The sequence below is a fragment of the Triturus cristatus genome, chromosome 5_1 (assembly GCF_964204655.1).
Source record: "Triturus cristatus chromosome 5_1, aTriCri1.1, whole genome shotgun sequence".
NCBI classification, from domain to species: domain Eukaryota; kingdom Metazoa; phylum Chordata; class Amphibia; order Caudata; family Salamandridae; genus Triturus; species Triturus cristatus.
The window spans coordinates 323,980,170-324,003,351 of record NC_140587.1 but is presented as its reverse complement, the minus strand read 5'-3'; the positions used below and the strand labels follow the sequence as shown (position 1 = coordinate 324,003,351).

General features: G+C 48.5%; 1 protein-coding gene across 1 annotated transcript in view; it reads right to left on the bottom strand.

Moving 5' to 3' along the window:
* The window catches only part of EXT1 (exostosin glycosyltransferase 1), a 342,838-nt gene extending 323,132 nt beyond the window's left edge, over nt 1–19,706 (bottom strand). Inside the window, exon 1 of the mRNA XM_085605064.1 lies at nt 18,254–19,706. Within this exon, the coding sequence (XP_085461190.1) occupies nt 18,254–19,203 (950 nt within the window). The 5' untranslated portion in view covers nt 19,204–19,706. The remainder of the gene's footprint in view (nt 1–18,253) is intronic.
* Between the last annotated feature and the right edge of the window lie 3,476 nt (nt 19,707–23,182).

Genomic DNA, 23,182 nt, shown 5'->3' with positions numbered 1-23,182 from the left:
GTTTTTGGGAGGCTAAAATGTCAATAAACTATGGACATTTGCTGCACATAAATAATGTTTTCTGAATAGTTACCGTAACAAAATGTTTTATGGCTAAATAAATTCTGGACGTTCAGAAAATAACAGTCCAAGAACCATAAGAGGCATTCAGTTATGTACTGCTTATAAAAGTATGCAGCAATCGCACCACCAATTACATAACCTATCCGTAAAAGCAGCATTTAAGCAAAGCCTTTTGCTTTGGTTTTTACAAAGTAAATCCTTTTCAAAGGAGGATCACCAAAAATGAATCATAGTTCGGACTTAGTACTCCCCCATACCTTTAGTTTATTAACCGTAAACTACAATTTTACCATAAAATGAAATTGAGTGTGCTCAAAGCTGGTTTACAATTAGAAAAAAAAAACACCCATTACATTTGGAACTACAATTCTTAGGAACCAGCTCAACTGCGTACCAGAAAATCCCACGTGGCATTATTACCACTTTACATTCACTAAATTCAGACATTGAGGGTATCATGATTTCAAAGAAGCAACAGCCAAGACATTGTTAAAGGGAGGCACTTACTGGAGACAAAGCTTCCTACAGATGTAATTAGAAAATTAGAGATTGTAAAAAGCAAATGTTTCATAGAAGAAAGTTAAATTAAACCAAACATCAGTGAAAAGGTGGCTTGCCTCCAAAATGTAATACAATGAAATATTGAAATGTACTATAGTTGTTTGGACAGTGGGTCCAATCAACTCCACGGCAAACCCTGTTCTTACGTCAGATGTAGACATCCGTGCATATAATGTAATTAATTCCACAGTTTGGAGGTAGATAGGGGGGGGGGAAATCTCACAGGATGCTGACATCCAGTAACAACCATTACAGAATATTAACTATGCCTCTGGGTCATAGTAGTGTACAGAATACAAAATGAAAAATTCCAATTCATCTGACCAAACTATTGGTCGAACAACTGTAATGCTCTTTCTGCAAAGAGCAACATGCTTAAGATTTGAGACTTGCAAAACTGATGCAGCAAAGAACCTTTACATGTAATATGCAGCAAGACTCCTGTACAGTGTCACAACGGCGCAGGGCTGAATAAGGCCACACGCTGTGAAGCCTGTTCCAGGCTGGTTTTTCATCGGGCCTACCAGAGAAATGCTTGGTAAATTGGAAGAGGCCATTACTGGGCGAGAGCAGACATCATTACCGTCTCCCGATAACAGCCTGTTATTGGAAGTACTTATCCGAGTATACAGGGAGGAAGCCACCAATTGACAGACACCAAGATATACAAGCCTGTAATTGATTAAAAGTGCAGCTGTTGAGGAAGGGCATGCAATTTGTGACCATCATCCACGACTTCGAGCGTTTCCATCAATGGTTAGGTATGCAGTACTCTGCTTGCTCACCCATCAAATTGCAAAGAAATCCAACGACAAATTGCATTCAGAAACATTAAACACTGCCTTGAAAATATGTACGTTAGTGCTGAGCTGGTCGGAAGAAAAAAAAAAACAATCACTTGAAACCAAACCAAGAAGACAATTCTAAATGTAAGGGAAGGCTCACTATACTGCTCTGACATGAAATGCACACTTTGCTGTTATCAGAGGTGTGGTGAACATAAGATTGAAAGGAATTGCAACACCATACACTTAAATCTCACCCTTCTGAAAGGTGCTGGGCACATCCGAACAGCGTCTGAGCATTATGGCCAATTACATCAAAGATTTGAAGCAATTGATACTGCCTTCGAATAGGGAAGAATAGTGTACATGGGCACACCACACACCATCAATCATGTGTGGGTAGGACCCAAGCAGTTCTTTGTATGAAGCCAAATGTGTGAGAAGGCTGCATAATTTTATACATAGTGGAATCTGCGTCTTTGCCACCCATAACATCTTGGAGCCAAATAGGACCGAACTGATAAGAGAAATAGAAACATTAAAGCTGGAGGTGCCCACAGGTAGCACAGCACATCACTGTAACTAGTCCAACGTAGGAAACCCATCCAGGCCAAGCAGCCTGTCAAACCACAAGAGAGACTCTACCCACAGATCAACAAGTCTACAAGTCCTAAACCTCCAAATAGTTGCTTTTTAGGTCTCGGCTGCGAAAGGCTGCGCTTGCGCAGTCTCGCTCCGAGATTTAATGAGTTGGAGTGACTTTGAGAAGAGGGGCTTGCACCCGCCCCTCTTCTCTCCTGTTCTCCATTGGCTGGCCTCGTAAATGCTGGCCAGCCACTGGAGAAGAGGTCCAGTCACTCCGATTAGGCCCCGTCCTTTTCGGATCGGGGGGCGTGTTTTTTGCGAGAAGTCTCAGGGAGGAGACAACAGCAAAACACGCCCCCCAATCCGAAAAGGACACTCCCTTTCTCCGAGGCATTTTCTGCTGTGCCTCGGAGAAAGGCGGTGGTGCCCCGGCGTTGCTCCCGCGCACACACGCTATCTCTTTTACTTTCGGAGCGTCGAGCCGGTACTCCTCGGCTCTCTTGGATTCGACCGCTTACATAGCCAATCAGCTACTCGGCACGGAGACAAAAGATTGAAGAAGTAATCTCCTCATTCCTCGCCCCTGCCCCTCCAGCTGGCTCGTGCGTTGGTACGCACGAACGAGCGGAGCGCGAGCCCCCCTTAAAGGGGTGGGGAAAAAGCCGCTGTGGAACGTACCATCTTGTAAGTTCTACCTGCTTGCAACTTTCTTTACCATGGCGCGCGGTAGTTAGGCTCACTGCAGTTCAATGAACGAGAAGAGAACGGGGCACCTCTTGCCTCCGCCTCCATGCTTGATCTTACAATTAGCCGCTACAGTCTTTCTTCTATTGCTATGACCATGTTTGTGACGCTAGACGCCTTGGAAATTGGAGGTGGTCGCTACCCGCACGTGTGAGCTCTGAGCTGACGGTATGAGTTAACATTATTGCTTGTTTAAGTTAACTTTATTATGTTACCTTGATGGTCAAGTGAAATAGAGGTTACTCGCATTAATATGATGAAAAACAAACAGGGTAGTTGAATTAACAATGCCTGTGTCATAAAGTCGATTTTTCAGTCCTGTATTAGCGAGTGACAGTTCAGGCCATTGCAAGTCGGCTGTTGTGATCACGACGCTAGAGCTTCAATCTGCAACGTAGGAAGTAAGTAAATGTGTTTTCGCACGCCAGTGACAACTCTCCGCGCTCCACCTCCTCTTGTGTGTTGACATGTCAAAGAGAGGACTGGTTGGTGGAGGTAATCTCTCCCATAGAAATATAGTGCATAAAGGACAAGTAACGTTAGTCGGAAATCGGCACGGCGTATTGACTAATTTTAGAGGCAGGTGTTGGGAACTTCTCGCAAAGATTTATTTTTAAGTTGCCTCCGTCTAGCGCCCAAATGCAGAGTGCCTACTACTAGGGTTCACGATCTGTTTTAAGTCGGGGCATGTAGGGAAGGGCTGCCTGCATAAGTAAAGGTGAGCTGTACACAGCAAGAAAGCCGATTTGTCTTTTACATAAGCCAATAAAAAGATCTGAAAACCTTAGTTGAAGAGACCTTAAATCAGCAGGGAACATTTGAAAGCACACATGTTGCAGGTACTGAGCAAAATTGAGTGGGGGTCGATATGCCGCTGGCCACTTATTTTCTGGGTTGTAAAAATGGAAACTGCAACTTTATTATGTCAGGAATTTTTAAACCAATTTTCTACCACAACGGTTTGCACGAAACGAAGCTTCATTTTTATACATCTTTATTGTAATCCTAATGTGATAACAAGCATTTACAATGCAATGGTTTCGGCATTGGTAAAGTTAGAGCTATTGGCATTGCTCATGACATTATTTTTGTTTATGTTTTTTGTTTTTAAAACATTTAAAGAAACGGCATTGTCATGAGCAATGGCAATAGCTCTAACTTTAACAATGCCGAGACCGTTGCATTGTAAATGCTTGTTGTTTTTCTCATATGGGCGGCCAGACCTCATGATGGTCGTGCCAACATGATGAACGAAAAGAAACAATTAGGAAACCATTTTAGGGACAGGCTTGCACGCGAGAAGTGACAAAAATAACTAAAGCAAATTCAGGCTGTATAGGTTTGCGTATGAGAAAGAATGTAATAAGTGATGAATAACAGTACTTTGGAATATAAACGGGTCCCTCATTAATTATAATGTAAGGTGGGTTGCATCCAAATGGCCATAGCACGAGGTGACAACTTCTCTTCCTGGGTTGAGACAAGTCCGCGGTAGACCTATTGGTAACAATTGACCATTCAGGCCAGACCTAGAAGAGGGTTCCTTTACAGGAGACCAAATGACCAGCACATTCATGTGATTCGGTTCGAAAAGTAGCACACTCGAAGTGCGTTTACACGAGCCAACGAAATATATAGTGCCCATCACAAACTGAACTGCTTCATGGCACTTATCTATCCCTCAACCAGGTTAATTTCACTGCCCTTAGTTAAGTCAACTATACTTAAGTTTCAAGTCTGTGTCGTGTATAATAAGAACACGAATCCCTTCAGTTAGAAAACCAAATATTGAATACAAAATGTCAGTGCACTCAGTATCTGAACATCACTTGAAAGCTGTAGATTCTGACCAGGAGAGTTTCAGTAGTGGCCATCCTCAATCTGAATCCAAGCCACCTCAGCCTTTCACTCCTCTGAAGTTGATCGCAAGCATCATTAAATCAGACAACCACACTTGCAGCACAAACGTGCACTATTAAAATCCATATTCATTCGACATGGTGTATTAACATACAAAATGTAACCAGTTGTCGAGTCAAGTGACTAATGCAGTTTACTCGGGTGGGGAATCTTTAGTTTCTGGTAATACGGGAAGGGGAGCTTCCAAATTAATAAAAAAACGATGCCGCCTAAGTTTTATGTTTAAATATCTCCTCCATGTCACTTCGTTTCCACAGCTTTCTGGTGACAATTGTCATTGTCAAAAAAGAGGATGAAAGATAAAAGAAAGAAAATAGTCTGCCCAATAAATTAAACATCTTCGAAAATATTAAATAAAGCAAATAGAGTGCAAAGCCTGTAAAAATGTCGCCACAATGCGGCGAACCAATCCTACAGCCTGGCACACACCGAGCCCACTACTTCATGAGTGTTTTTATAAATAAATGCTCCTAAAAAGCAAGAAAGAAATGCACTGAATCTGTCAATTCTCTTTTGCTCAGCATCGAGAGAATGGTTTCTCTGGCTGACTGAACTCCTAGTTCAAAGACAGCATCAATAATACACAAGGAAAACGCGCTTAGAATTGAGAACCACCAGCACTCAGAGGGGGTGAGAATGCGGGATAACTGATGGGCCATAACCCCTACGGCCATTAACAGCCATGTCCCACCTATACAAAGGAAAAAATACTTCAAACATATTGGAATTCACCTCCATAGCCCACTCATCCCACTACACTAGCCCCAAATCATGCACTTACTGCAACGGTTGAGGACAACCATGTCGAGCTTGAGGTCAATAGGTCTGACCTTTTCAAGGGTGAGATATATTTGTGCTATTTATGTTTTTTTGGAAACATGTAAGAAATGTGGGTGCCCCAGTATACCAGGCCCACCAGCCCAAGCCCTAAAGTTCACATTTGCTCAGGAAAATTGACATCGCTCACTGCCAAACAGCCAATGGATGAAGAGTACTGACACGGTAGATGCTCAGGTGGACGAAAGTAAAATGTGAATGACTCTTAAACAGAAGAGTGGGTGAAGAGAGAACCAAAAGCACCTGTATGTAGAGAAGAATAGAGTGACATGACTGTTTTGGAAAATATGTGGCTAGTGAGACATCCAGGGCAGTCTCTAGGCAGGCCAGTTCCTTAAAAACAGGGGTCCAGATAGGCCTTTGATGTGGATTATTTAATGTCCTTACCATTGATTAAGTACAATTATTTTTAATTTTAGAACATATTTTTGTACAAACCATAGTTTAAACCTCGTTTTCCGCACATGACAAGGAGCCAGATAAAGGCTTTGTTTTTACCTGGAGCTGCTGCAGGCACGGATGTTAAGTGGACATGGAGCAGTGCAGGTAAACACGAGGGTACACTCCCATTACCTCATTAAGTAGTTCTGCGACACTTATTTGACTTTAGAGAATAAAACGGGGCACATGCAACTTAAGTCCTCAACTTTATGTAAAAAAAGGGGGGCCAGAGTCTCCTTTATCTTGTATGCACCACTTTTTCCTGAATCTGGAGTGTAAAAGACAGGTCAAATAGAGATCTATTGATGCCAGAGGCAGTGACTGACTTTGTAGATTAGTTTTAATGTACAAAATTGGTTCTTACATGGATATTCTAGCATGGTTTCAACCCGCTTGTACGTATATAGATGACCACGGTGTTAAAGTTGTTATGTGTATTGATAGAGTGCACTATCACGGGCGAGGGTATCTTTGTGCTGAGCATGCGAGTGTGCTTAGCCGAGCCTATGGTAGGTTGGTTAGTTGAAAAGTCAAGCCTTCACCTTCCTGCAGAATTCAAGAAGAGAGGCGGCTACTCTGGTGTGGAGTGTGAGTTCATTCCACACTTTAGGAGCAATGTAAGAGAATGTCCGATCTAGGTCTGTGTGTGAGAGGGATATGTGTGAACAGGAGTCCTGAGGAGAGGAGGTGTCTGGATGGTTGGTGGATCGTGATGAGACCATTCAAAAACGATTAGAAGTGTAGGGATGAACAGGGAGAGACAACCACCATAAGAAGAAAATTGTTACCACTGTTTAGAGCTTTGATTGGAGCTTACATTCCTTACTATGACCAACTCTACAGGGAAATGAGGGCATATTGAGAAAGCCCAGAGGAGAGGTACTGTATCAAGAGGGTGGAAGTGTGACAGTAACGGCATGCAGGTTTTCGACAGAGGAATAAAAAGACTAAACATGTGAAAGACTCAGCTACTAAGTGTCAGACAAGCCAAAAGGAACACCAATAAGAGTAGATGAGTTCTGCCCATGCAACTGAAGCTGGCTATTACTCACAGATACTTTGCTACTCCAGAAACAGAACATGAAGATTTGCATTAACTAGGAGGGTCTTCAAAGTTTGCAATATGCGCTATTGAAACCCCTTAGAAAACATGACCAGCAGCTAAAAAGAATACTAGGAGGAGGCACACCACTGCATTTGTAGGACAGTGGATTTAGCAAACAGCAAGAGACCCGGAAGAGGACACTGGCTCACGCTGAACCTGGGCAAGATCAAACAGTGCAGGCCTATGAGAAGCTATCTAATGGCTTCTTAAAATAGGCCTTTCAAAGAGGTGAAGAATTTACCTTTAAAAGGTTTTATTGCAACCTTGACCCGGGCTCTTCGGGTTACAGTGGCTACATCAAGGCATTTCTGCCAGCTTTAAATCATTACATGGACATGCCCTTATGTAGGGACAGCTGAAGACCTATTTTTAGGGATTCCCATCAGCAGTGGTGCCTTTTTTACATGCCCTAATAATGTTTCACACGTGTTTGATGTATTCCAATGTTTGCCTCCCTCTCTCTGGCTCCAATTGATTGTCCTGTTTGTAACTCATTGAGTCTCATTGAAAGGCATGGACTTTCTCGGAGACAAGACTAGGTGTTTACCGTCCCACCAGAACGTAGTGCTATTCGGAGGAATGCAATGTAGTTTTTCTAAGATTTGCAGACACAGCTGTGCTCAGGCCTTTCCTCATCGTTTTGCAAAAGGGCTGCTAACCTGTTAGCCATTCAATGTTTGAACTTGGTCAGCATCATCATGTCCCGCTAGATAAACTGCTGCAACAGAAAACCTGGAGACAGCAGTGCTTGCAGCAGTAATTTGGCAAGAAAATGTGCAAATTCGAGGTATCCTTTTGGGACTACCGGTCTCAAAGACCATCAAGATATTCTAACGGGAGGCTGTTGAGTGACTGAATGTGGGACAAGCAGTCAAACATATGAGCTCAACTGGAAATCCACCTGTGGCTGATCACATCTCTGTGGTCTGACGAGGAAATGTGGTCTGGTGGCTAAGGGGTACCAACTTTGGCATGGAGGAACAGGGTTCAGATTGAAACTCCTCATGTCCTGCAATTCTGGACAAATTACCTACGTTCCTTATGCCTAAAATGTAATCTTGTTCTCTTTTACGCCCCCCAAACCCTTTGGGTGAAGCTTAGATTTGATAAACTGCAAAAAATTAATAAAATATTCTTTATCCCTAAACAAATGATCCACATACTCTGAATAGTGTTGACTACTTTATCAAAGCCAAAAGGTAACTAGTGAGGCAACCATACTTTAAAAAAGAAAATCTACGACATTTGAAAGTGGTTCAAAAATGTAAGTGCTTTCCTGTTGTATATGCATAAGCAGACCGTCACTCTCACCAAAAAGTAACTATTTTGCTGTTACTACTATATGGTGGCCAGAGCCCTTCATATCAATATAACATTTTCAAACACACTAGACAACTACTAGCAGTCGGGTAAGTTTACACGTTTTGCGCGCACATATGTATCACATTAAATCCTGACCCTTTTGCTCTGCAGGGTTTGGGGGCGGAACAGCAAACAAAAACGGCAAACATTGGCAAAGCCAACAGGTTTCGCCTTTGGGCCCTACTGGCTTTGCCAACGGTGTTGGCACTGCAGGGCAACATCCATAATGCTGTACAGCGTGGCAAAAAAAAAAAAAAAAACCACAATTAAAACATTTATTACAAAACTTTTGATGCAGCCAGTCACGTCATTTTATAGGTACACAAACCATGAATGCACATGCCTACAAAAAGGCGCAGCTGTTTCTCTCTCTCCCCACCCCCCCTCCCCCTTTATTCAGTGCCAGATCTGAGTCGGATCTGTAATTATGAAGGGGAAGAGTAGAAAAAAGTCGGGGGGCATGAAAACTTGCTGGGGGGTTGCCGAAGGAGGGCAGGTAGAGGAATCAACACAGGGCACGTGGGTGGGGGTAAGAACAATGGAGGGGATGAGGGGAGAAACCGAACTAGGGCATAGGTGGGGGTGAAAAGAGGAAAGGAAAACAATGTGGAGTTGGTGGGAGAAATGAACACAGGCGAGAAGGCAACGCGGGGGCAGGCGAGAAAGGAGAACATGGAACGCTGAGGGGAGAAGCGGAAAAACACACAGATGCGTCCATGCTGCAGGGGCAGCGTGATCACCCACAACACTTTTTCGACGCACAATTGTCCCTCAAGCATGACAATGGATGCTGCTCCTGAAAGTCAGAAAGACACACCAAATAGTGAATAGCATTGTTCTATATTAATTGACTGACTTGCACGCGGAGATGCTGCTTATTTGCACAAATTTATGTGAACATATTTATGCTTGCACAATTTTGTTTCTTGTACTTGGCACTTTAATGGACTTGATGGTCTAAATAAAGTAGTTTAACGCACACAGAATTGCACGATGGTGAGAAGCTTCTCTTGGCACAGCCAAAGCCCACCCCGTTTTACTATCGCTCCGAGCACTACTGACGGTGAGTCGATGTGAAAGATTTTACCTCTTTGATTTGCTACTTATCAGCAAGTCGAACACCAGCCAGGGCCCCATTTGTTAATGATTTAGCCCTCCGCCAGTGATCGCCGGGAGCCCCCTGGGGCTGGTGTCTTCGGTAATTATGCACATCCATGGTACCGTGACTGAAATAAACACAGCTCACTGGCCCTTGGCCCAGGAGTGAGCGGTTTCCGCAAGGGAGGAGCCCAGCTGCACGTGGCATATCAAACAAATGGGGCTTATTGGGTTCAGGCGCGCGGCAGTAGTCTGCAGGCACTCACTCGCTGTGTCAAGGGCAGGCTTGAAAGGTATATCAAACGCAGTGCGAGAATCCGTGCTACAGGCAGGCCCATCAGGGCGCCGACGGTAGCACCCGTGCAGCGGAGGCACCGGGAGGCCAGGCACATGGGGACTTTAAGCGTCCCCGAGGTGAGGTTCCCTGCTTGCATTATTGTTCAAGGCACTACAGCTCACCGCTGAATCCCTGAAACGAGTGTGAAAGCTGCAGCTTCCTTCAACTCAGATTCGTTTTAAAGGAGGGACTGCTGGCACCAAACAGGATATCGGTTTTGGATATATATTAGTAAGCGATCGTTTGCTCTGTAAGTCGTTGGATTCATTTAATAGTGTGACATGGCACTAGCAGACGAATTTCAATATGCTTTTCCAAAAGAAAAAAACCCTGAATAGATTATCCAGCAAAAAAAATGCCTGGTGAAAGCAAATGTTATGCAGAGTAACAGCAAAGCGTACATCTAAGAAGCGTCTGACCGAAATGTTGCATTGAATCACCATATAGAAGTCAGGCAAAACACTGCCCTACAGACTACAAAAAGCCAGAGAGATGATTCTTCCGGTGGTCACGCCGAATACCCATTCCAATCCAGGGTTTCAAACACGAGTCTGAGGGCAAAGCTAACGTCAATTTAGCAGGCATCTGTTTGATCTGCCAGGATGCATAACTATCAGGAGAAATAGATTCATACCGTGGAGGCGGATCTCTTAATGTAACTGATCTCCAGCCAAACGGTTCCTTCGTGTGCACCAGTATGCCAAGGGTATAGCTGCATAGGCAGCCCAGCTGTATCCATGTAAATCCAGGGCGAATCCGTACCCAGAACAATAAAATACTGCTACGCCATCTAGAATGTATGTGCCCTTTTCCTTAAATTATAAATGCCCTTTCCCAGGTGGTTTTATGATTGGTTCCCACTTGACAATAAACGGCTTGTGTTGTGTTAACCATAAACGACTGATCCGGGGCTAGAGACTATCTTCATGCCCAGCGCAGGTACCACCACGGAGTGTTCACTCCCTCATAGTGCTTCAATGACATTCAAGTGCAGCACGAGCAACAGTTGTGTTCAAGTATTCAGGACTGTCTGGTTCCGCAATGAGCCGGAGTTCAGAAGAAAACAGACCCAACAGGCCCCCACTTTGGATCCTGCCTACTCCAACTCAACAAGACTACCCTAATTTGGCTTCTTCACACAGGACATATTTATAACCAGGTGATACATAGGGGGTTTGGGGGTCAAAGCCATGCCATCAGAGCAGGAGCTTCAGTGCGCTGCCCTACACTGCTGCCTGAACAGTTAACCTTCACCTCAAGCCCAATGGGGAACTTCCCACTGAATATAAATGCTGACTGCTGCTATGGGCTGCTTGAACACAAAGCTGCCAATACAGCATTTTACTGCCACCGGCCCCATGTAACCTCATGCTAAAGGGAAGCGATGGATGGGAATTTCCTTGGATGTCACTAGGGCCTGAATCACAAAAGGAAGAGGCATCCGGGGCAAGAGAGGTCCGACCTAAATAAATATCTCTCTACCACGAAGCCAGTCAGACCGCGCTGTACAGTCCATGCAGTGCATTTACTGTCCTCTGCTCCCAAGGGACTAGGTCAAACCTCCTGAGAGCGGGATGGACAAGAAATGCACCACTGGCCACCTGTGTGATCCCCAAGTCAACCTGTCACAGGACAGACACGGGGAGGGAGGGATCCACAAGCTCCCCCAGCTATCACCGTCCATCCAATGGCAGGTAGCCTCTTCCAAAGTCCTCTCGGAAATCATTTAACAGGACAGGCAGGTGCATGGAATTGCACCATCGCCTTCTGATTACACCTCCTGATTACACCTCTTAGGAAAGCATAGTCCGTGTAAAGAAAGCAAAACCTCTCCCGCAACACATTTTCCAATCTACCAAGTGTATAAAACAAAATGCTAAATTTTATAGAACTGAACAACCAAGCTGACTAGGCTAACTTCAAGCACAAAGAAAGACGTGTATGTGTGGCAGTGGGTGTGTAAAAATGGGGGGGGAATATTCATTGGGAACATGTATCAAAATAAGGGGCTAACAACCATTGTTTACCCCCCCCACTTACGTTTGTGGCGGCCTTGAACAACTCTGTGAAAGAAGCCGGGGGTCTCATCCAAACAACTAAAAGCTTAATGCACAGGTATAATCACTACGAAATTAATACATTGGCTTCTACTGCTGGTACAGAACAGTTGTGACTCTAGACTGTCTTCTCAATACCATTAAACCGCTGTCCACCAGATTCAGACTCCTAAGCCAGGTCAAATTATACGCAGTGGGTGTGTGTTGGTTGGTAACTGTGATAATCTTCCTAGCTCACACTACCCCATAAAAGTCTCCACTCCAAGGTCATGATTAAGAGTTTGGCGGTGCACAGGACTGCTGAACTCGTGGTGGCAGTCCGGCCACCGATGAACTGCAGGACCGCACGCAGTATATCACTGTGGCGTTGAACCACCACAGGACGACTGTGATGGCCAGGGATTCAGGATCCCGCTGAGTTTGTGCAGCGGTACGAGGCAGAAATATGCTGGCGGTGCCGCAGCGACACCTCAGAGCATATTTTAAGTTGCCTCACCACCACTATTTTCATGGCGGTGAGCCCACCATGAAAAGGGTGGTGGCAAAGCAACTAAGAGGGTCCTATTAGGGCCCCTTGTAGGGTCTCGGCTGCCTCAGGGTCCAGAGGCTGCATGCAGGGGGGAGGGGGGGGTGGGGGGGGAGGGGGCACATATAGTGCCCCCCTAAATGTGCACCCCCAATTCCTGCACTGTGTGGCATACATCCCACACCGTGCAAGAAGGTTCAGGTGGCGCTCTGAGGGCACGCTTCCATGGAAGCTTATCAGACTGGCGCTGTCAGACCGCCGCAGGACCGCCTGCCAGACCAGGAATAAGCTCCTGACCTGGCGGACAGTTGCACCACGAGTTTGACAGTCCAACAGCAGGTGACGCATTGCATCGTCCAATGTAGAACCGCCAAATTCATAATCAGGCCCTCCTTCTGCGGACACTAACAAGGAACAGGGCTCTCAGAGTCTACACCCAACACTATTTTCTAGTTTGTAATACATTATATTGCGGAGTGGATATCTTTCGAACAGGTGTATTGCAAATACCTGCCATCCCATACTCCATAACCAATAATTCATTTTGGCAGGTCAGCAAGACTGATGCTTGTTCAAAAAATATGGATTTCTCTGGAACCATATTTTTTTTTATCTCTTCCAACTCCAGAACGACACCACTCTCCAGTTACCCACCCAAATATATTCTATCCTAAAGCTCTAGCAACAAATTCCAGTGATGGGGACACCTTGCATTAAACTTTTTGGAATCATTCTGAAGGCTGCACTTGAGCAGGCAGCCCGCAGTGACCTAAGAAGCAATGCTCTGAATACAACTTGACCCCGAGTGCACTAATCAACAAGACAGACGGACCTTTCGTAACATGCATACATAGCACAAACCCAAACCTATTTTCAGAGGTGATTCCTGAACCAGCAACCAGGACCCGGTGCCTACAAGCACTGCTCTGCATCGGCAATGTTAATGGACGAGGCAATCTCAAGATCACACCTCCTTTCAGTGCAATGGTGGTCTCCCTATGGCTTCAGGCGGGCACTGTACCTCTAGGAGGTACTACACGACACGCAGCACAGACTGAATGAACATACTTTGACTATAGAGTGGAATGGAAAAGACCAAGTCCGCATTTCACAAGTCAGGCCTATCAGAAACAAATCTAAGATGAAAAGGAAAAGTTTAATGTCATGTAGCTACTCAAAAATATGAGATGGGCTACGTTGTAAAAAGCACAAGTGACAGTCAATTGTTCAAGGAAGGACTCGAGTGTTGGGTGTGGAGGGGGTGGACTGTACTACTCAGACGTCAATGCCTGGCCATCTGTTGATCTCACGAAGAACAAGGTAGAAAAGGCAGTACCTCTCCAGAAGCAGCGATGAGCGGAGCACTCACAGCTCCATGGCATTCACAAGAGGGCCTATGGTGGCATGGCCGGATGGAACGTTCAGAGACCTACAGTAGGAACCAAGCTTCTTCAAGAGGGGGTATAACCATTTCCGGTGCTGGAAGCGGTCATCTGCATATACCTTTCACCAGTGCACCTTGCAGAGCACAGGCCGCCATTTTTACACCTCTTCCTACCACCGAAAAATCCCAGGGCAGAAATGCATGAAAATCCTGGCCACGTTGCTAAATGTAAGTCTATTACAACACAGGGGCGTTTGCCATTTTTTATATCCTTCATTAAGTCACTAAACAGACATTAAAACCGAGTTTGTGACTGCACACCACAGGCACCAACGTTGCATTCTTGTCGCAGTCAAGTAGGCCTCGGAGGCTGATACGCAGCTAAGTATGAAGCTGTTCTAGTGAAAAGGGTAGAAAGAGTGTAAAGCAGTTCCAATAAAAATCTAAGCGCATCGGCCTTACAAGACAAGAGTGGGGACAGGGCCAAGTGCAGGCTCAAAACGCAATTGCCGGCCAAGGGGGTTGTATGAGAGCTATGGTTCTCTGAGTGTGGAGCAGTCACTAGCAAAGCCACGCCCACAGTATACCCAAAACGTATCATTTAACAATGGCACTCTCTGCATTAGGCGTAGGAATGCCTGGATGGACGGAGGCGGCGCTTCCCTGCGGGGCGAGTGAGCTCGGTTCAGTCATACCAGGACATGCGGCAGCTACTTCGGAGTCGGAGATTCCGCCCCCGCTCTCTCGCTGCACGAAGAACCTTTCAGGTCAACAGCCCTTGTGAGGTCCGTAGCCAAAGACACGGGAGGCTGCGCAACAAGTGTCAACACATGCTCGAGCATCGCAGCCCTATTATCAGGCCCGCCCACGCTCGATGCAGGGAGTAAACCTGAAGGAGCAGGACAAGCTAATCTAACAGCTGCTCAGCACATCTGTACCCACAGCCAGCGAGGCCATGGAGGCGAGAACACCGCGCTGCCGCCGCCACTGGTAGAAAGGAAGCTGCTTTCAGGCCACGGCCGCACCGCATGCGCCAGCGCTCACTACCTGCAGAACAGCCCTCCAGGCAGCGGGAGAGCTGCTTCTTACCCAGGCTGCACCACAACCACCCAGACACACAGGGGGGCTGCTTTATACCTGTACAACGAAAGAGCTGCTTTAAAGCCCACAGCTATACCACAAGTACCAGTGCTTACTACCTACAGCACAGCCCTTGAACAGCGGGAGAGCTGCTTCCTACCCAAACTGCACCACAACCAGCCTAGAGTCAAAGGAGGGCTGCCTTCTGCCCACAACTGCACACACAGGACTTACTATCTACAGCACTCTGGGAAGAGGAAGAGCTGCTTCCTACCCAGACTGCACCACAACCACCCAGAGACACAGGAGGGCTGCTTTATACCTGTACAACCAGAGAGCTGCTTTCAGCCCACAGCTGCACCACAATTACCGATGTTTCCTACCCATACTGCACCACAACCAGCCATGGACAGGGGAGGGCTGCTTTACTACCAGTACAACAGAAGAGAGGCTTTCAGTTCACATACTGCTGCACGACCACCCAGAGCCACAGGAGGGCTGTGTTACTACCTCTACAATGAGAGCTGCCTTCAGCCCACAACTCCACCACAAGCATCAGCGATTACTACCTGCAGCACAACTCTCTAGGCAAAGGGAGAGACGCTTCCTGAACAAACTGCACCACGGCCACCCATAGACAGGGGAGGGCCGCTTTAATATCTGTACAACGAGAGAGCTGCTTTGAGCATACAACTGCTCCGCCACCAGCGAGATATGGAGCAGCACCACCATCCAACGCAGATAACTGCTGCCTGGCACACACTACAACATGACAACCCGGAGCGAAAACCGATACCCTACTCCCTGCAGTAGTATCACCCACCCCATGCAAGGAGAGGTACCATCTCCCCATGCAAGGAAAGGTACCATCTCCCCACACTGAAGAACAGTTGATTTACTACCTCACCATCTCATACAGCAAAATATGCCTTCTGCTCACATACTGGTTGGTCCACGACCACCAGGAGCTTAAAGAGGGTTGCTTTACTACCTGCAACAGCACCAGCCACTCAGAGATAGTTGCTCTCTGTTCGCATAATGCTTCAGCAAAGAATAGAGAAATACCTGCCGCATACTGCAGCCTGATTACCTGAAGCTAAAGAAGGGCTTCATTAGTACCAGCAGTTGTGCGACTACATGCATAGAGAGCTGTGTTCTGTCCGCAGGGTGCATTACAAGCACCCAGAGGTAAAGGAGAGCCGCTTTACTACCTGTAGCCGCACCACCCTATGCAGAGGTATCTGATCACATGCTGCACCAGCAACGAACAAATGGAGAGATGTCCGTAACATACTGCACCCCGATTACCTCAAGGTAAAGGACACCTTTACTACCTGCAGCTGCGCTCTGCCCTCGCGGTGCACCCAGAGTTTAAGGAAAGCTGCTTTACTACCTGCAGCAGCAAACATGATGTGTGCCCAAACAATGCACACCAACCACTCATGGACAGAAGAGAGATGCCTCACTAACCGAAGCAGCAACAACCAGCAAATACTGTACCACAGCACCCCAGAACCTGCAGCAGCACCACCCCATGTCTGAACACATACTGAAGCACAGCCACACAGGGCTAAAGGAGAGCTTCTATACTACATGCTGCACCAACCGAAGCAAAGTGAACTGCTTTCAGCCCTCACACTTCACCACAAGCAGGTAGACTAAAAGAGAACTGCAGAGAGACCTGCTGCCTGGACACACTGCATGACACCACCCATGGACGGGGGCGGGGCTGATTTACTCCGTGCAGCAGCAATACCCCATGCAGAGACCTGCTGCTGGAAAACATACTGCACCACAACCACTCATGGATGGGGGGGGGGGGGGGGGGGAATGCTGCTTTACTCGGGGGGGGGGGGGGCGGGGGGATGCCGTCTACCCGCATAATGTGCAACCACCCACAATTGAAGGGGAGCTGCTTGACTACCTGCGGCAGGCAGCCAATGGAAAAAGAACTGCTATTTTAACATACTGCGCTACAACTTCTCAATGCTGATACGATAACTAATGTCTCCCAAATCTACCCAACTTAACCGCGGGCTGCGGTGTAGCTGCAGGCGCCCGTTAGCGTCAGTAACCAACCCCCGCTGCATAACAGCTAATGAAATGGGCAATGAGCCGCTCGGGCTCGTCCCAGCCGCTCAAGCAGAGGAAGGGCTGTCCTTACCTTGTATAACCCCACCACTGAAACGACGGGGACACCCCAGTCACGCATTATCCCTAAATGGAAAGCGGACATGTCTAGTTACAAGACTGAAACTCTTAGGAAACGGAGATCCACTCTGAAAGCACGGTGAGAACCAACCTGCCCAGTTAACATAGTTGTAACACACCGAGTAAAATACCGACTGCCTGAGGTCCAAGAAAGTGAAAATGGTGCACGTGCTATTGCACTGCTAAGAACCTGAAAGGTGCACCACTGCCAAAAGCACAGAGGGTGTTAAGTGCATCCCCACAGAGGACTGTGCTACCCACATACAATGCCAGCTGGTAGAGAAAGGCGGGTAGGGGCATCTGATCAACCATTGCACCCACGGTACAAGGAGGGCTGTTGTGAGTGCATCACACATTGCCACCCAAATCGTTGCCAGCCCTGGAAAAAAATACTACCTGCCGCCGGATCCACATGAAGAGTCAGTGCATCATCCAGGGGGTGATCTACCCATGTGACGCTGCCCCACAGAATACCGGGGCGGCAAACTGAGCTCTGCAAAAGCCTTATGACAAAGTGTGCTGATGACAAACGACACCACCGCTCAAGGTCAGGAAACTCCATGTAATACAGGTGAGCCTCCAAAGCACCAAAGAGTGGGAACTATGTTCACGGCCTCACAAAAAAAAACATGGGCAATTCGCCCGTACAAAACGTTATAACAGAACGCAAGGAGGGTGCAGTGTTCATATACATCAAAAGAAAGCGGTGCAGCGCGCTATCGCAATAAAACAAATGCACGTGATGCTTCGTGGAAACACTACTTCCCCAGCCTACTGAACCAATAGAAGAAACCCAACACACAAGATGTTGAAGGCCTCTTTCCCAGCGTTTTCCAGCCCAAAGACAATACTTGCACACAAGATAGAGGCAGATCGCTCCCTTTTAGCTGGCTTCTACAACCACTCAAGCACTATCACGGTCCTAAGCCTGTAAATCTTCTCGCATGAAAAACACCCTGTACAAAAAGAGAAAAAAATTTAGAATGGCTCTTTCTTGGTCGTCTCTTACAAATCAAAACAGTGAAGTGTGCAAAGGTAAAGGTGCCCCTCTTCTCCCAACCAAACGAAAACCCTGAAAACAATCACAACACGGCGAACCAAAGCTTTGCTCAACCCAGTTGCATCCCACGGGTGTCCCACCAGAACGAGCCACTTACTTCTCGTACTCGGCGTTGTCGCGGTCGCAACGCGCATCCTTGTGGCGCTGCCAGTCCTTGCCGTGCTTGCAGGTGGTGAGCAGCACCACGTCTTCGCCGTTGTGCACGTGGTAGAGGGCGTTGCGGGTGTCCGAGCCGATGCCCGTCAGGTAGCGCTTGCCCTTGAAGACCAGCAGGTACTTGCGCAGGGGCGGCACGGTGTCGAAGCGCAGGGCGCCGCGCTCGCCGCCCGTGCGAGGATGCTCACGGGAGAAGAGCGGGATGGACACGTCGAAGCCGGGCCGGAAGCCCTCGCTGCTCAGGCTGGCCTTGGCCAGCATGGCCTGTCCGGGGTCGAAGCCCAGGTCCTCGGTGTAGTCCGGCCAAGTGCCCGAGTAGAGGTTGAAGATGAGGTGGTTGCGGCCGCCTTCCCAGAGCGGTAGCGCCTGCACCTTGGCCCGCAGGCTGTGCACGTACTGCGGCGAGAGCTGGTCGCGGTCCAGCGTGTCCAGGCTCAGCACGAAGAGGCAGGCCTGGCTCGGGTCCGAGGTGTAGTAGCGCGAGCCCTCGATGGCCGCCAGCACCTGCCGGTAGCTCTCCGACACCTTGTCGCCCTTCTGCTGCGGGTACACGTACACCTTGAAGCCGCGCCGGCAGCGCTCCGCGTCGAAGCAAGACTCCATCCGGCAGCGGCGGCCCCGGTACAGGCCGGAGGCGACGGAGCGGCGCTGCCGCGGGGAGCCCGGCAGCGCGGCGGGGTCCTCGTCGCCGTCGTCCTCCCGCGGCCGCAGCGCCCCGGGGGGGAAGCGGGGCCAGGCGCGGCGGTGCGGCTCCGGGGGGTGAGCCTCAGTTCCATGGCGAGGAGGGTCGGCCCTCCGGCTCCTCCGCACCTGCAGCCCGCCCAGGTAGAAGAGCAGCAACAGACAGCAGCCGGCCGAGAGCAGCGTCAGGTAGCGCTTTTTGGCCTGCATGTGTCCGGCGCGGAGAGGGGGCGGAGGCGGGCGGCGAGGCTCCTGCTGCTGGCCCGGGGGCCGCCGCGCTCAGCTCGGCGCCGCCATCTTCCCGCTGCCGCTGGGGGTCCCTGGCGCTGCTCCTGATTCGCGTCCCGGAGCTGGGGGCTCCAGCGCATGGGGGCGGCGGCTCTAGCTCTCCCCCCGGCGGTCTCGCATGGTGCGCCCTGCGGCCGGCGGCGAGAGGCACGGGTGCTAGACGGGGGTCACGGCTCCCGGGGCAGCCGCACGAACCCCTGCATCGCTCTTCCCCGGCTCCCGGCCTGTGCTCCGGCTGCTCTGCGGCTCCCGGGGACCGACGGATGCCGGTGAGGCTCAGCGGGAATGTGGTGCGGCTCTGCCCGGCTCTCGGCAGCTCCTCAGCAGGCTCTGCTGCCCGCAGCGGCTCCTGCTCTCACACATTCCATTCCCAGCACAGACTAGCCACGACCCCTGACCCCGGCCGGCCACGCAGCTCGCAGCCCATTGGTCCGCGCGTCACTTCCGGCCGGGGCGGTGCTTCTTCCGTTGCACCCATTCATAACCGAGGAGTGGCGTTTGAGAAGGAGGTGCACTGTGAGAGATTCTGTTTGAGGTTTCGGGAAATGATCTAGACGAGACTTGTTTCTACAGCAGATTTACGTATGTGGTTTCCCGGTGCCCACGGCTGATACCTACGGTCTCCACATCTGTGCCAATGGCTCAGTCTGTCACTAAACTCACTCAGGCGAATCTGCCTGTCCCTGCTGCTAGGCGCACGCTGCCGGGTAAACATAAACATGCTCATTGGACTCTCGTGTAGCGCCGCCCTGCCCATTTGGCTACATTGTCTGTCTTTATTTAGGTTCGCTTGTATAGATCTTTTTCCTGTCGCCCCTCTTCTCGCATGCCTCCTTTTCCTCCTTTTAATCAGTCAAAGTTCTAATTTGCATTTGAGATTGACACTGGAATCCGATTGTTTTGCGGCGTATAGATACTTTGTACACTCACTGCTGAAGCAAGTCATTTGTATAAAAAAATTCACCCCAGGGAGCTGTCGGAACGCTGCTGCGGCCGCACAGCACGTGATTGTTGATGCTTGTGCGCGGGTTGTCACACTGTCGCCCGACTGGAGAGTACGATAACAAATGCTCCTAGAACACCCTCTAGGATTTGGACAGGACTACAGGAACTGCTTCCACTGGTAGATAGTGAAGCTACATGTAAATAAACAAAAATTGCCATAAACTGCACTAAAATCTAACATTCTAGAAGCGATGCTCTAATATACGAATTCCATAGAGGTATTGAACATACTAATTCCTGACAGGAAATACTGCCCTGGACGTTTATCAGCAGCAATCTTGCACTGAAATATTGACACTAATGTGTCCGCAAGTAGAAATAGTATAAAATGTGTCTTCTAAATTCTGAAAAGTCGTACGACTTGAGCACAAGAGAAAGCAGTTTTCCCAGCTACGTCATGACAGGGTAACAGTGCACGCTTCCCGTTAGACTTTCGAAATTTTCAGACGTTTGCACAATTACATGGCCAATCCAACATTCTGACAACTGAATGCATGACTCTTCCGCGAAACTACCGCGCCCCATGGAGTGTGAGGTAAGAGGTGCATGCCCGCGCGGCCGCTCCCTGTGCCCCACGGCTTTGTGTGGCGGGGGTGGGGGACCGTCATGGCATGTAGAGAAAGTTGATAGTGTGTGCCTGACGAGGCAGCAAGTCCGTAGGGCAGAGCTTAGTCACCCAATGAGCCAGGCACTGATAGTGACTGGGAGGCACTGCTTTCTCTCAGCAGGGAGGAGCAGGCTGTGGGAGGGGAAGGAGGGGCTGTGCTCTCTGCCCACTGTCGGAGCTCGCAACATAACTCTTGATTTATTCAAGAGCTGATAAGGACATGGTCCTCAGCGCTACTCCCTAAATTAAGTTCTCATGTACTCGATGAACCAACCCTGCACCAACAAGCATTGGAAGAACGAATGCTCGATACAAAGTCGTGTATTGACATTGGATTTATATTGCTTACTACCGCTGACGAGGCGTGGAGTGGCGTGTACTATCTATTCAGCAGCGTTTATATAACTTTTTTTTATTTTTATATTTGGGGCCCGGGCAAACTATTCTCGCAGGGACAAGAGTAAAGTCACCTGCCTCTCCAAAAAACATATCCTTTGAAAACATAACTCACCAAAGAAAGCAATGGAACTAGCACAGTCAGCTTAGGGTGAGCAAATGTAACAGCACATCATAATATCATAATACAGCATTGTAAAACAATTTATAGTACTGTAGCATAAATGGGATCCAAGAGGAGCGAATCTCTGTAGAAAGACACCACAGCAACAGGAGGTATAAAAAATTCTCCTTTATTCGTTTGCATGTAGACCGCATTACAAGTTGGCATCCAGACTGTAAATGTCGTTAATCCCAACAGCAGGGTCTTATAATTCCATGCTAAGCCTCCCAGGCGCACCATACATTTTTTTTTTAAACCATATTTTATTGGCATTTAATCAGTGTTAATACAAACATTGCTCCATTCTGAGTAGTTCCTTAACATTTATGATGGATGATCTGTTAACATTCGTGGTCTCTTATTGTCAATCATCTCAAGAAGTAGAACAAACCCCCCCCCCCCCCCCTTGGCTTGCAATCAAACGATTGATACATGAGGGCAGCCTGCTAGCAGCTGCTTATATATGTGGGTCTCATCGGTCCTGTGGTGTGGTGCCAGGTTTTTGACTGTGAAAGATCTGGTGTCCCCCAGTCCATTGACCTCTGCTGCTCCAGGAGAGCCCACCTTGTTAATGTCTTCCCGTCCAGATGCTACCAGTTCATCTACTAAGGTTTCCCAGGCTTTGGCCCTTTCCATCTTGCCAATTCCCAAACTGGCTTCTCGAAACAAATAGCCTGCTTTCTGCACCCGCCCATCTCTCTAGTTCCCTTCTCCAGGTGGAGATCTGCAGTCCTCTCGGGGCCTTCCAGTTTCTGACTATCTCACTCTTGGCTAGGACATAGGCAAGGTCCTGAAACTTCCCCGTCACTTTGTACTTGGCTGTATGTGGAAACCACCCCAAGAGGAAGTGCTCTGGTGTTTGTAGCAGCTCTTTATCAATCAAGTCACCTATTACCTGCCGTATGTCTTCCCAGAAGGTCTGTAATAGGGGGCAGTCCCAGATCATGTGGAGTATGTGTGCCTCTCTTTCCCCGCATCTTGGACAAGCCGCTAAATCCGCACCAAAGTATCTCCTAATGCGGGCCGGCGTTAAATATGCTCTATACAGTACATAGTAGTTAATTAATTTAAAACGTGCGTTCCTGGACACCTTTGGTGTGCGTTCGAGAATTTTCTCCCATTCTCTCTAGTATCTGCTTACTGAGGTCGTCTTCCCAGTGTAGTTTCAGTTGCTCTAATGGCTGCTGTACATCTTTCTGTATGGCAGGACACTGTTTTAATTCTTCCCGCTGAGAGCGCGACATATCTGCAACCCGCTAGTGCTCACGGCTCTGCGCCCCCGCTCCCCCAATGTATCCTAATCTTGTGTGTCAGGGCCCTATGCTTCAGGAAGTGACCTCCAGGGATGTCATATTTAGCCTGCAGGTCCTCGAAGGGTAGGAGCGTGGAGTCTCGGTATAGGTCTCCCATCTCTCTCTGTCCTGCTTCAACCCAGTCTTCTAGCCCTGCCCAGTATTCCCCCTGTGGGAGATATCGCAACATTGTCAGGGGAGTCGGGAGTCGCAGCGCCCACCTTCCTCAGGTACCTGGACCAACAGCGCACAACCACCTTGGTAGCAATGGTGTTCGCTGTCGTAGTGCGGCGGACTCGTAAAATGATTTTTGCCAGGTTGGCAGTGTCTGGTGCATCTGTGCAGCGTTCCCTATCAGGATTACGATCCACCGCCAGCCATTGGATCAGCCAGTATAGCTGCGCAGCTAGGTAATAGCTCTCAAAGTCAGGCACCGCC